The 15,714-nt window shown below is 40.3% G+C and overlaps 1 protein-coding gene across 1 annotated transcript in view; it reads right to left on the minus strand.

Annotated features, from left to right (window-relative positions):
• LOC100073893 (dystonin) overlaps positions 1 to 15,714 on the minus strand; it is a 416,997-nt gene that overhangs the window by 4,306 nt on the left and 396,977 nt on the right. Inside the window, exons 62-64 of the mRNA XM_029062300.2 lie at positions 5,554 to 5,715; positions 4,403 to 4,573; positions 2,204 to 2,370 (exon numbers count right to left, since the gene is read on the minus strand). Of these exons, the coding sequence (XP_028918133.1) occupies positions 2,204 to 2,370; positions 4,403 to 4,573; positions 5,554 to 5,715 (500 nt within the window). The remainder of the gene's footprint in view (positions 1 to 2,203; positions 2,371 to 4,402; positions 4,574 to 5,553; positions 5,716 to 15,714) is intronic.

Consider the following 15,714-nt stretch of genomic DNA (forward strand, 5'->3'; position numbering starts at 1 on the left):
TGCCCTCTATCTCACCTGCTTTCTCTCTTTGTATTGTCCACCCCATATACTCTGCTCCTCTGCCGCTCACCTCCTCACAGTCCCCCATTTGTTCCTGTCCTGCTGTCGGTCCCTGGCCCACATCCTACCATTTTCCTGGATGCCGTCCCTCCTCATATCTGCCACACTAACTCTCTTCCCTTCTTCAAAGCCCTACTGAGAGCTCACCTCCTCCAGGAGGCCTTCCCAGACTGAGCCCCCCCCTTTCCCTCTGCTCCTCCTCTCCTCACCTTCCCCCCACCCCGCACTCTGCTCTTCCCCCTTCCCCTCCCCTCAGCACTGTGCTTATATGTATATATTATTACCTTATTCATTTTGTTAATGAGGTGTATATCTCCATGATTCTATTTATCTTGATGATGTTGTCTTGTTTTATTTTGTTCTGTTCTGCTTTGCTGTCTGTCTCCCCCATTTAGACTGTGAACCCCTTATTGGGCAAGGATTGTCTCTATCTGTTGGCAAACTGTACATTCCAAGTGCTTTGTACAGTGCTCTGCACATAGTAAGTGCTCAATAAATACTATTGAATGATTGAATGAACTATATATATCTATATCTAGATATAGCTATGCTTTCTGAAACTCTTCTTGACTAGACCATAACATGATAAAGTGGCATGATATTTGACAAAAATTAGAAATGGGAGTGCAGAAAACAATGTCAATACTTCTATCTGACACTCACAGACCTTACAGAAGCAACTGACAGATCAAGACAGAATCAAGCCTTGCCTACTGAGAAAATGTTTGAGAAATTTATCTGGATAATATGACCAGTTGTGTCAGCTCTGAAAGTACTTTCTTTGGGCCTTTTCCATTATCATTGGAGTAAAGAAGGTTTATGATGGCAATACCTGGATTTACCACTTGTCACATCCAATTTATCAAAGAGTTTTATCCATAAACCCTGTCTCTGTGCCAACAAATGGCCAAACAAATTACAGACAGCTAAATCCTGGAATATAACCAGCCTACCAGCATCAAAGCAATGCAAAAATCAAACTCAGCTTCTGAATCTTGAAGCAGCTGTTATTTGGTGAGCTGAAATAGGGACTGTAAATATGGAGAGCAGAAGAGATTTTCAGGACAAATGAAACATAATCTCAAAGACTGTAGAAGACCAGTGGGCTTCTGGAAGACAAGAGGTCCAAGATACCAGCCTGTAGGATACAGGACTAAGGTGATTCTTTTTGAACAAAGCCTTCAGTAAGATCTTGATACTATGAGATGGAACCTAAAACAGACTCTGGAAATAACAAATTTCACCCAGTAAGTACAATCTTGAAATGAACCCAGTGCAGAAGAGATTGTTGGTCTTGCGAAATAATAATTAATAATAATGATGGTACTTGTTAAGCACTATGTGCCAAGCATTGTATTTAGGATTGAGGTAGGTACAAGATAATTGAGTTAGATACAGTCCCTGCCCCTCATGGGGCTCAAAGTCTATGGAGGAGGGGATAGGCTTTAATCCCCATTTTACAGACGAGGTAACCGGGGCAGAGAGAAGTTAAGTGACTTCCCCAAGGTCACATAGCAGAAACAATAACATAAAAAGGATTAGAACCTAGTCCTCTCTCAGTCCCATGCTCTTTCCACTAGGTCACAATACTTATCATGCCTCAGTTGCTACAGTTCTACCCACCCATGGACCAAACACAAGGTGAGTAGCATTATCATGGAATATGAGGAAGAGTTTTATGTGTCTGAAACTACACTTGCAAGTTACAAAGGGCAGGAAGTTTTAGTAATACAGTTCCTCAATTTTCTATAAATCAGTATTCGATCCCCCAAATTTTAGTCTACATCCTATGCCAAAGCAGTGTAGAAAACCATAGAACACAGAAGATGGAAAAACACAAATCATACACTAAAACAGCCAATGTAACTGAAGGAAAATAGTTAATGAATTAGTATGAAATTGTGATGTGAATCAACTTTTCTTTTCAGCAACACCAAAGGGCAGAATGTAGGACCAGCCACTGACCCTCCCCAACACCCCAGTGATGAGACTAAGGGGTTATTCTATGTGGCAATTTCAGTTCCAAACCATGCCACAAAACACTGACAGTTCAGGTCCCCACCACTGGGTCTTATGGAAGCTTATAAAAAGAGCTACATTATTACTATTATTGCCTCATAAGGGTTGAAAGAGTTTCAAATACCTTGTTTCTGCCTTATTAAGCAAAGCATCCCATCTACTATCCAAGAGGCTCAGCTGTTTCAAGATCTTCACTTTATCAGCTGGTTCTGCTGTCTCGGCAATTTTCTCTCCTTCCCGCTTGATTACCTCAATAGTGGGTTTGCGGTCATCCAATAACCTCTGGAGAAGCTGGAAACAAAGCAATCAAAAACCTAAATAGCCAGGAAACAACTGTATCAACACCCAGCTTCATAGCTAGAAGGAAACTGTTTCACTTATACTCTGGGAAGAAAAAAAATCCATTACTTAGATGGAAGAACATGGGAACAAAGATAAGAGGAGTTTGTGTTTCAAGGATAACACTATTATTATACTGAACCATGGTTAAGAAATCAGAAAGTAATGGTTGGCTTAAGATAATGTTGATACAACTTACTTCCCTACATTCTTCCATCACTATTGACCTTTATCCACAAAAATAGGGTAAAAGGGTCTGAATGCAATAATTACATTGGAGTAGAAGTGGTGGGCCTTTTTCAAAAGCTATCATATCTTTAGTTACTCATGAACAAGAGGACATTTTGTGAAGTGTCACTTATGCAATGCCTAAAGACCCATTTTCTGTATTTACTTCTTCAAGAATTCCAATGTCAGTGACACTCAGTGATGGAAAGCCAGAATCAAAATAGAGTTCTGGAAGGCAAACCTTATGTTCTCCTTTGGTATTCTGACTTCTTACCCTCTTGAATGTAAAATTTATTCTGAGAGTGAATTTGAAAACTTTCCAGGGCAGAGAAGAAACCTAACATTAGGTTATTTTCCCTTTGTAAGCCAGGCCAACAGTATCTCACTGAATCTACTAAATCTACAAAGTATGTGAAGGTATTACCTAGTTGAGGGACTATCATAACAGATATGGAATCCATCCACCAATCAATGTCATTTACTGAGCACTTACTGTATGCAGATCACAGTACTAAGAGCTAGGGACAGTACAATATAACTGAATTGGTAGACTTGGTCCATGCCCACAAGGAGGTTACAGTGTAGAGGGGGAGATGGACATGACTATAAATAAATAAATTACAAATATGTACATAAGTGCTGTGAAGTTAAAGAGGGGGAATAAAGGGTGTAAATCAAAGTATAACAGTGACCTGAAAGGGAGCAAAGGAAATGAGGGCTTAGTGGTGGAAGTCCTCTTGGAGGATATGTGATTTTAATAAGGCTTTGAAGGTGCAGAGAGTGATAGCCCATTGGATATGAAGGGAGAGCGAGTTCCAGGCCAGAAGCAAGACATGGGATAATTCGAGGATAATGCCAAGGTTATGGCCTTGTGAGACAGGGTGGGTGGTGGTGATGGGAAAGTCAGGGGAGGACAGATTTTGGGTGGGAAGATGAGGAATTCTGTTTTGGACATGTTAAATTTGAGATGTTAGTGAGGCATCCAAGTAGAGATGTCCTGAAGGCAGGAAGAAAGGAGAAAAATCAGGGTTGGGGATGTAGATTTTGGAGTCATCAAATAGAGATGATAGTTGAAACCAAGGGAGCAAATGAGTTCTCCAAGGAAGTGAGTGTAAATGGTGAATAGAAGGGGACTCAAAACTGAGTTTTGAGGGAGTCCCACAATAAGGGAGTGAGAAGCAGAGGAGGAGCCTTTGAAAGAGCAGAGAATGAGCAGCCAGATAAGAGGAAAACCAGGAATCTTTCTGATACAGGCAAAATGTGTATTCTTATCTAGATTTTCTGTGTATTAGATATGCAAAAATCAAACTCACAAATCCAACACCTTTGAGAAGCAGCATGGCTTAGTGGGTACAGCATGGGTATAGGAGTCAGAAGGACCTGGATTCTAATCCCAGCTCCGCCACATGTCGGCAATGAGAATTTGGGCAAGTCACTTAACTTCTCTGGGCCTCGGTTACCTCATTTATAAAATGGGGATTAAGAGTGTGAGCCCCTTGTGGGACAGGAACTGTGTCCAATTTGATTAACTTGTATCTATCTACTCCAGTGCTTAGACCAGTGCTTGGTACATTGTTAGTGTTTAACTAGTACCATATTTATTATTAGTGGAATTCAAAGTGAAAGTAGTAGGGAGCATACCCACCAAGGCTACGCCAAACCTATGAACTCCTGTTTTTCATCAGACTGAATTTTATTCCCCATCTGGAAGCACAGAGAGAAAAAGAAAACCTGAATTTAAACAATGTGCTCTTACCTTTTGTTCTTGTATCTGGGCCTTTACCACTTTGAACTCAGCAGATGGAGGCTTCTGATTGGCCACGAGATCTTCAGTGTCAACAAGCCAGCTAAGCAGAGACTCCATGGCATCCTGGAATCTCCCACAGTGGAGCAGTGCCTCTTGCAGTTGAGCTGCTCTTTGGGCCACCTGAAGGGCAGCACAGTTTTAACAAATGACTTAGCAGAAACTATGAGCCACCAAACTTCAGTTTACACATTTGGTGGAATAGGCTCCCTCTCTCTACACAAGCCTCTAAATTTTTCTATTTCAAATTGCACCCAAATACTGGAAATCATTTGCAATTTAGAGATTTTTAGAAATTCAGGTGCTTTTCAACCTACCATTGCTTCAAAACTGTCAGCAGGAGGGAGGGATTATTAAGCATTCTATGGAAACTCTTCATGGATGTGTAGCATCCTAAATCAGCATATGTTACATAAGTTTGAATTGTTGAATTCTTCTGTCAAAGTGTTTAATAATAATAGGTTTGTGACAGCCACCCTTAATACCAAGCACTATTTTGTAAATCCAAGTCTACCCACTCATGTTTTTCTCATTGTCCTTAGCCTTTTCCCATTTGTCATAAAGGACAGACCAGTCAATTCAAGTTCTTTTTGGAGGCAACCAGTGGACAGTTGTCCGAATCATTAAATTTTACCTGCTTATTTGCTTAAAGGGAAGCTGAAAGAGTATGGTAGTACAAGGAAACATAAAGTGTAGATTTAGGTGGGGAAGCCAGATAACATAAGTTCCCTAAGTATAAAGAATGATGCAATCTGTTCCCAGAAAATTCCACTGATAGTAAATCTTCTGGAAATGTTTGCTTTTCATTGGGTTATCTCTTCCTGACTCATGAAGAGCTTGGAAGTGTCAGTTTTCCCCTGAGAGTATCATCTAACTACAAACTTACTGAACTCACAACAAAGCTCTGAAATGGAGTTGAAGCTGCCCATCTCTTACTAGGTAGAGGGGTGTGAAGCTGATAATTTTTTCAGGGATAGGTGAGGCAGAAACCAAGGACTTGGGAAAGGGAGTTGAACCCAAAGGGAAGCCTTTGGAAGTCCCTCATTAAAAATCTATACTGCTAAGGAAACTGTGTGGATAACAAAAGCCAAAAAGAAAATAACCTTCTTATTAAGAGTCTTCCACCGTGTGTTAACATCTTCAAGTTCATGTTCCAGACGCTCGGTGCTGGTACTTTTAGCCGCACTCTGAATCAGGCCTTGGCCTAACCAGTTTACCTCTTGTTGCTTAGCTTGCAAGGAGTCAATTTCTTCTTTCTGGAACATCTACAGTTAGAACCCAACATATGTGAGCCATTTTACCTCAAGCAGCTCAAATGCAAATAATTGGGTGGAAAAGCCTCACAGAACAACAGTATGCTGAAAGCTATCTCTGAGATACAATACTAGGTGAAAATGTTAGTGTGGTCATTGAAGTTCAGGGTGTATGTGAACCACATTAATTCAACTCCCTATCTAGGATGCCCAGTGACAGCACTCCAGAAAAACCAGACATCGAGATACATATGAAGTCACAGAAGCTATGGCAGCAGTGTAACATGATGCAGCACAGTAAAGTGGATAGAGCACAGGCCTGGGAGTCAGGAGGTCATGGGTTCTAATCCCTGCTCCACCTCTTGTCTGCTGTATGACCTTGGGCAAGTCGATTCATTTCTCTGGGCTTCAATTACCTCATCTGTAAAATGGGGATTGAGATTGTGGGCTCCATGTGAACAGGGACTATGTTCAACTTTGATTTGCTTGTACTTACTTCAATGTTTAGTAAAGTGACTGGCACATAGTAAGCACTTAACAAATACCAAAATTATTATGATAATACATGTCATATTCATTGCTATGTTTATGCTAGTCTAACCTAATTCCACCTGAATCAGCCTGAACCTAGAGCATTTTTCTGGGTACCCTATCCCCCCAACAATCACTCCAGAGTGATCACATTTTTGGGTGGTTTTTTACTGTATTTGTTAAGTGCTTACTTAACAAGGGCTCATTGTTCTAAGCACTAGGGTAGATACCAGCTAATTAGGTTGGACACAGCACATGTACTTCATTGGGCTCAGTCATAATCCCCATTTTGGGGAAGCAGCGTGGCTCAGTGGAAAGAGCCTGGGCTTCGTAGTCAGAGGTCATGGGTTCGACTCCCGGCTCTGCCACTTGTCAGCTGTGTAACTGTGGGCAAGTCACTCAACTTCTCTGGGCCTCAGTTACCTCATCTGTAAAATGGGGATTAAAACTGTGAGCCCCACGTGGGACAATCTGATCACCCTTTATCCTCCCAGGGCTTAGAACAGTGCTTTGCACATAGTAAGCACTTAACAAATACCACCATTATTATTATTATTGTTATTTTGCAGATAAGGTAACTGAGGCACAGAGAAGTTAAGTGACTTGCCCAAGATCATACTGAAGACATTAGAACCTAGGTCCTTCTGACTCCCAGGCCAATGCTCTATTCACTAGGCGATGCTGCTTCTCACGTAACCCTTCCAGGTCCCTCTAATTATGGCTACCTCTTCAAAGCCATGCAACTCAGCAAGCAGGAGTTGATCAAATAAGTCTGGGCACTGAAATTACACCAAATACATCCTGGACAGTATATGGATGACATGAAAACTGGCTTGTTTTCAGAACTGGAAAGAACCGGATGCCTGGACACTGTATCCCTATACAGTCCTAATTCTTCCTCCTTTTCCCACAGTCTTTTAATGTTCTTTATGCCTCTCACCCCCATTACAGTGTCACCGAGTCTATGCTTTGTTCTTATCTTTCCTCAATCAGTCATATTTATTGAGCACTTACTGTGTGTAGAGCACTGTATTAAGCTCTTGGGGGAGTACAAATAACACAATACAGGAGACACATTTCCTACCTATAATGAGCTTACAGTCTAGAGGGGGAGCTGTTTCTGCCCCCGTTCAGAGTCTTTCCTCCTAACTGAAACTTTCTGTCCTTTAAAGTTTTCCTGTTCACATAATTAGCTCCATCATCACAGCCCTTCTGAAACCACATGTCCCCCAGGAAGCCTTCCGTGATTATTTTTTCTTCATTCCAGGTTATATATCCCTTATATTACTTTGGCACTCCAACAATTAAGCTGTCATGCACCTGTATCACTTATCAATGTATAAACTTAAAAATACTCTACTTAAGAACTCACTCATCTCCATGTCCACTTTTCCTTTCTATTCCATTTGTAAATTATTCTGTCTGTCTCCAACATTATACTGTTGGGCACTGGGGCAAGGATTGCATCTTCTAAACTCTACCGTGTTCTCCCACAAGGGCTTAGTATAATGTTCTGCACACAGTAAACTCTCAACAATTATGACTGATTGGCTCCAAGCGCCTAGTAGTCAAGGAATGTGTCTGCGCGTCTTCTGAACTTATCCAAGTGATCATACAATATGTTGAACTCAAAAAGTATTATTACCATTTTTACAATATCTACAAATGCTTTCAACAAATAGCTACAAAATAAAGGTAATGTATGCAGTGAGAATCAATCAACTGCATTTATTGAGAGTTTACTGTGTAAAGAGTACTGTACTAAGCTCTTGGGAGAATACAATATAACAGAGTTGGCAGATGCATTCTCTACCAACAAGGAGCTTATGGTCTAGAAAATAATACAAAGAATACCAATTGCTTAAACTTAGAGGATGAAAAGTTCAGAAATCTATATATTCCATGCATCCTAGGCAGTGTAAAATAGGGCTACATCATAGATAGGTACATAAACTTTTATAGCATCAGAAATTAAATTAAAGACCAATTCAAGTAACAAATGATTGAAAATAATATGAAGATGACCCTGAAAAATGCAGAGAGAGATAGGGGGTAAATGATTCAGTCATTTCCATACTTATCAAGAAATAAAATTTAATTTATGCTTCCATGCTCCAAATTCACTGAACCCAGCTTACTGACCAATTACACTTCAATTTCATGAAATGAAGTAAAATTGTAAAGTAAATATAGACTCCTAGAGTTCTTTGAACTATTGAAAAAAATGTAAGGAATTTGAAGTATGGAATGGAAGGTATGATTTAGCTCAAAGATAAGTAGGGAGGTTGGAGCAAGGCCAGAAAGGTAGGCAAGGGTATTATGATTCCACTGCTTTACCAAAATGCCTTCTAAATTAGGTCTATTAGAGGTGAATAGATGCATAACAAGACTTAGTCAACAAGCTCAAAGTAAAAAAAAAAGAAAAGACTGCCCAATCTTGACTCTAATATTTTGCATCACCTTCTAGTGCTTGGGGAAAGTTTTTGTTTCCCCCAAACACTCCTTTTGATAAACTACCAGAAGAACAAAAACCCAGAGTGTAACCTGCTCCCCCTTCCCAACCTGATGATGATGTGTAGTTTGGTTTTTTTCCTCTTATCCCTTTAGTTTACTACAGAGAATGCTCTGAACATCAGGGGAAAAATGCTTTGAACATTCAATCCACACAAGCAAATGGTAATCCCTTCTCATATATTTTTAGTAAAATCTTTCAAATGGCCAACAGCCTTGAGGGCATATTGAAGAGAACACTGCTCCAGGGTAAAGCATTTCATGAACAGAACTGCTGAGGGACTTCTCTAATACTCCCCAAATGCCATATCTCCCAATGGAAATGCAATACCCTTGATGATAGATTTCTTTTCAAATTCAGCCCATAAACACACACAAGTTTTACAAAGAGAAGCTTAAAATACATTAAAATCATCTCTGAGGCAAAGTTTACCAGAAGGACTCGGCAAAACCCCTAAAATAGCTAAAAAGTTCAGAGTGGAATGGAAAAAATTATAGACTCAACAAACAACCTCTACTTATCACAAAGCTTCACTCTTTACTTTCTTACCTCCCTCACCACTCAGGGAAAGTTAGTAAATGGAGAACTTATAAAATAGCCACTACAACCTCAAAACTTTCTGACAAAATTCAGAGAAGCAATTTTGAAACATTGCAAACAAGCCATTAATTTAGTTCATCTTTGATTCCCAACAATGAGATATTGTGTGGTGTACCTTGACAAGTAAGAATGGTCAGGCTGCGTAAATCCAATATAAATGCTCTTGAAAACAACGGCAGTGCCTTTAACCACAATTTGTGTAAAACCCTAATGGGAACATAAATTCACAGTGGAAGCATTCCAAATGAAGGAGAACAGGCACCATCTGGACAATAAAAAGCAGGGCACCCAACAGCTGGGAATAATCAGCCCTGACAGAAATTGCCCCCAATTAATTTATTAAAATAACTAACTCTCAAATTTCTGGCATCTTGTAGTATGTTATGAAAATTCCTTCAAACACACATACACACACACACTTAGAAATAAAAGGTCAGAATGGATGTGTGGACACAAATGGTAACGAAATGACTCGTTTAGAGATGCTGTGCCAAAAACTCTTGAGAGCCATAGTTTTGCTCATTACCTGAACCGACAGTAAGCCAGTGCAGAGGGTCTCCAAAGTTTCTATATGTGGCCTTGAGGTCCAGGCAACTGTTTTATTTCTTGCTGGGATGGTTTTGGGAGAGCATTTCTTATGGACTAACTCCATCTCCTTAGCAGAAAGAGGTACCTCCATTTCTTCTTTAGATGGTAGACTGGATCCTTTGGACTCACGCTGCATCACCTTTTCTGTTAAATTTGTCCCACTGCTATCTATATTCTTCACTGCCACATCAGTCAAGGAGTCATCTGTATCCCGAGGCGGATCACCTAATGGTTCCCTATTCTTTGCTTTAATTTGTGTTTCCTTTGGTTCATCAAGCACGTTTGTCTTTTCCACTTTGTGGTCTGAAACACATTGATTCTTTCTGTCATTTCGCCACAGTGGTACATAATGCTTTATGGTGGTCTCTTTCAAAATACTCTGAGTAGGACAGCATTTCCCTCGTGGATCTCTCTGCTCACGTGCATAAAATGTCTGTGGACTATCTAGATTTGTTTTTTCTGTTTGTGGATCATTGTGTAAAGTAAATTTGGTGTTTTCATCTGGATAGATGAGGGTAGAGGAGAGCAGTGGAATTTTCTGTTCACCAGTGGAATTGACAGAAAAAAAAGGTCCATGCCGGTCTGCGATACGGATATCTTCAGCCGAAGACAAACTTCGGATTTGATCTGGGTTCCCTGTGGAAGGATCCTGTTTTTCTTCCCTTTCTGTTGGGGGGCTACATAAACCAGAATCGTCCTCTTCTGAGGTTAAAGAATTAGTGCCCCATCTACACTTACTTGCCTTGGCTGGATCTAACCCATCAGAATATTCAGCGAATGAGCCTTCATGCTTGCTGGAACAGTCTGCAAAATTGGGAGGAACAAATATTCTCCAGGATCGCCTATGCTCTTTCTTCTCTGCGTGTGACTTTGCTTTAGGCAATCCTGTAGTCCGAATTATATCACTGTTTAATTTGAGTGCATCAAAAATCATTTTTTCATCTAATTTGTGAGCTTCTCTGCCTCTTAACTCAAACACACTAGAAGAAGTAAGGGCACCATTAGAACACAAAGTACTAACATCCAGTGTTCTGTGACTATAAGGTAAAGTCCGATCGGTAAAATGCCTCGAGGACAGGCTACCTTTAGACCCAGAGTCAATCTGCTCATTCAGCCTCACGGTATCATAGATTGAGCGCTGAGGAACATAGCAGTCCTCAATATTTAGATCCTCCTCTTCTTCCCCCTTCCCCACACAGGGGGGATTCTGACGTAAACAGTCTGGCCTGCTAAGTGGTTTACCCATCTCGTACTATTATGCCTCTTGCTCCAGGAAGTAGGACGTAAGATGAAGTCTACTTTTAAAATGACTCTTCAGACTTAAATAATTACTGTCTTTAGGATAAAGATCCGTACACATAGGTGATATATGCCATAATTTATGAGGTGATTAAGGTTACGGTCAGTGCATTAGTGTAAATGCAACTATAACTTTACCTGGCTTTGTTTTAGAATTATTCTAAAATATAAAGTGCTTCAATAACAGTTCAGAATTCTTCCAAAAAGCCTTACATATACACAGATGCACATCTCTCTCACACACACACACTCTGATGCACACACATACATCCCGATATTAAAATTGACCATAACACTTCTAATACTCCATCAGGCAGTTCATTTCTTTTTGCAGGTCACATCTCTCTCACACACACACACTCTGATGCACACACATACATCCCGATATTAAAATTGACCATAACACTTCTAATACTCCATCAGGCAGTTCATTTCTTTTTGCAGGTCACAATTTGCATCTGAAACTTCCAGATTAAACCTTCCGGACGAATAAGCAGTGTAGCAGGCAGCACGTTATCTTCTGCGGGGCACTGATTAACTGTAATCCATTTAAATGGCTTGCACAATTCCATCTCCTTTATAAATAAGACATGGTTCAGAAACTTAAAAGGAAAATACAGTAGCTGGGTATGATTTAGACCAAGGCACAGAACGAGTCTTCGGGGAGAAATAAGTTAAATCTAACATGGTATGAAAAATAAAATAGTCTTTTACTATTTTTTTTTGGCAGTAGCTATAAATAACCATGATTCAAAAGGCAGTTTTTCCTTCTTCCCATATTAAGCTCCTTTGTGGCGTACTCAAGAACTCCCAAAGAAAAATATAGCTTTCTGGATTTCCAGGCCAATACAATCAAGCAGCCCTTTAAAGCAAACAGTTAGAAAATAGTTTCTCCTTCAAAAATGCACAGTTTGAAGATTCTGATTCAAAGTATTCCCCTTGAAAAGGTTTATCCTGCCTAAGGCAACTGCAGAGGCAAAAAGCTTCAGCTTATTTTTCTAAGGCACTGCACAACTCATACTGAGTTAAAATTCTATGACTTATCTCCATCCGGTAGCAAACAGACTGTGGTCGCAATTTCATCTTCGCTCGGAACTGCAGCGGAGACAAGGCGGCATAAAAGGAACTCCAAGAGTGAACGTCTCTGTGTGTACTATCCACTGTAGTAGATAAGCTTCTCAGCTCTCCCTGGTTTCTTATGAACCGGCAGGCATCCTCCCAACAGTGAGCTTAAAGAAACGCCCTTTTTATTCTCCAGGCAACATCTGCTACTATCCCATTCGTGCTTTGGGTATTATTCTTCCCCAGCGTCCGTAGGTGCCTGACCCCTCAGCTCTCTCTCCCACTCGCACTTTCTATTCTCCCATGACTTAACTTCTTAGTCATCTTTTCACTTTTACCATTTGTCTCGTCTCTGAGGCAGACTGAGCTATTGCAGTGGGAGGTACCTACAGCCTCAAAACCCTGAAATGCAACAAGCTGGCGGGCAGTGACATCATTCAACTCCGAAAGAATTCCTTAATTCTGAAGAACAGGGGATGGTGTTCTGGAGAGCCCCGTTAATTGATTCAAAATGTGGAAATCTACAGCAGGCTGCTGAGCCAGGTAACCTGATACCATAACCTCCACCAAATTTCCATAACATTTTTTAAACCTGCAGAAAACCACAGCAATTTGCTTCATTGTATATATAAAAACAAAACAAAAAATCTTGCCTAACACTAGCTTATAACTTGAACTGGAATCTAAAGTCTATAATACTAATTCTTAGTATGCTAAGAATATTTGCAGGAGTGTCCTGTCAACAGGGCAGTTCACAACCTATTTTCTCATGTCCTTTTTATGTCTGAGTTTAAAGCCGTGAAACAGAACACATTGTTCTTAAATAGTAGACTGGCAATACACAAACTCCTTCCTCAGCAGTACTGACTGGAATACTATTAATTACTGGAAGTATAAGCTGCTCCTGAGGTCAGTGGAAGTGCTGACCACAGGTCAAGAGCAAATATGGCTCTGGATAACAAGGCACTGCATACCATAGGAGATTTATCAGTTAAATTATAATAATCCACATCTTCCATCACTTGGAAAGAAAAACAGGAAGCCAAATCTTGACTTTCTGGGAGAAATTTTAAATTCTAGTAGAGAAAGGATTTACATAGAAAACCTTACAATCAACAGGATGAGTCTTTCTACATAAAAAAAATTGTTTTCTCTGAGCAATGTATGTTGTCACAGCAGGAAAAAATTTTAAACAAAATACCAACCCCTTGATTCTATCATGTTCATAGCAAAATAAAACACATGTTATTCCCAAACACACATTAAATGGGTCACAGTTAAGGAAGTAAAAGTACTCTGCTGTGCTTTTGCTAACACCTTTCTGAAAAAAATTTCTGAGATGAATCTGAAAATGTTTACCAAAAGCTATATGTGTAAAATTATAATTAAATCTATCTGCCATCCCTAACAGAAGACCTAAAGCCTTTTGTTAAGCTGACCTTAAAAAATGGACATAGTTAATATTTAATATTAATGGTATACACTATAACCCTTGTTTTAAGTGCCTATGTCCACTGTTCCTAATTCTGAAGAGAGGAATTTTTATCTTCAAAATGGACCACAGATTTGAACTGACATGTTTTGAAGGGTTTAGAATATACCGGCATTCACTAAACATGAAATATTAGTAAAAATGTCTATCAAAATGAAATCACAGTATCCAGGCAACGTAAGTCCAGTATCTAAAACCAGTTTGTCCATCTGAGGATACTGATGGAGCAGGAGGTGGAAGCATTCATCGCTGTCATCCTTCTTTTCCCACTTCCCTAGCCTGTGCTCCCTTTTAAAGAAGACTGAGGAGGTCTCACAACAGAATAGGGCCCTCACATTACTGAGCATAATATACCCACTCCTTTGCCTCTGGGCACATCCAGGGCCATGTTAATTCTAGTACAGTAGAGCTCCAGGCCTTACATCTCTCCCAGGGCCAGGAAAATCCTGGTGGGCTGGTGGGATCTATAGTAACTGCAGTATATCCAGTGTCTCACTTTATCATTAGCACCTCGCTCATCCCAAATTAAAACAGACTATTTTTCCATTGTATGGGGCTGGGGGTAGCATAGGGTGATGTGGTGGTGTGTAGGGGAAATTATTTAAGATGTCCATCCATATGCCTTAAGTAGTTTTCCATCCTTGAAGAGCTTGTGCCTAGCAACTCTACTGTATTACATTTTTCCAAATGTTTAGTACAGTAACCTGCACACAGTAAGCAATCAATACATGTCACTGATTATAAATTCATTTTAATCATCCCAATTCTGTGAAAAGGGTTGAAGTTACTTCTGCGAGGCTTCAACACTAAAGGTTTTTTCCTTTTCCATCTCCACAATCTGAGCCTACCTACTCTAGAAGACTTCTGTTACCTTGGCACAAACCACAGGGGAAAAAAAAACAACACTTGGGCCTCAGGATATAACAGGGCAGGGATGAATGAGATATCCTGGGTCCCCCCAGATGGGCCAACCTTGGGCTAGAATTGATATGGCCCAATGAAAAGAACATGGATCTGAAAGTCTAATCCCAGCTCTGCCACTTGTTTGTTGTGTGACCTTGGGCAAGTCCATCAATCAATTAATCAATCATATCAGCGCTTAGAACAGTGCTTGGCCCATAGTAAGTGCTTAACAAATGCCATCATTATCATTATTATTATTATTATTTATTGAGTGCTTAATGTATGCAGAGTACTGGACTAAGGATTTGGGAGTGTACAATATAACAGCTGGTATGTTGATACATTCCCTGTCCTTGAGTTTACAATCTAGAGGGGTATACAGATACTCATATAAGCAAATTAAAGATATGCTCATAAGTGCTATGGGACTGAGGGAAGAATGAATTAAGGGTACAAATCCAAGTGCAAAGGTGAAACAGAAGGGAGGGGAAGATGAGGAAATGAAGACTTAGTAGGGGAAGGCCTCTTGAAGGAGCTGTGCTTTTAATAAGTTTTGAAAGTGGGGAGAATGTCCATCTGTCATATATGAAGAGGGAATGCATTCCAGGACAAAAAAAAGACATGGGGAAGCGGTCACAGTAAGATAGATGAGCTTGAGGTACAGTGAGTGGGTATGGCATTAAGAGGAGCTAAGTGTGTGCACTGGGTTGTGGAAGGAAATCAGGGACGTAAGGTAGGAGTGGACAAGGTGATGGAGCGCTTTAAAGACGTATTGTAAGGAGTTTCTGTTTGATGCGGAGGTGGATGGGCAACCACTGGAAGGTTCTTGAAGAGTGGCGAAACAGGGACTGAATGTTTTTGAAGAAAAATTATCCGAACAGCAGAATGAAGCATGGACTGGAGTGGGGAGTGACAGGAGGCAGGGCGGTCAGCAAGAAGGCTGATGTAGTAATAAAGATAGGATAGGATAAGTGCTTGAATTAAATTACTTACCATCTCTGTGCCCAGTTTCCTCAACTGTAAA

The sequence above is a fragment of the Ornithorhynchus anatinus genome, chromosome 1 (genome assembly GCF_004115215.2).
Source record: "Ornithorhynchus anatinus isolate Pmale09 chromosome 1, mOrnAna1.pri.v4, whole genome shotgun sequence".
Lineage (NCBI taxonomy): Eukaryota > Metazoa > Chordata > Mammalia > Monotremata > Ornithorhynchidae > Ornithorhynchus > Ornithorhynchus anatinus.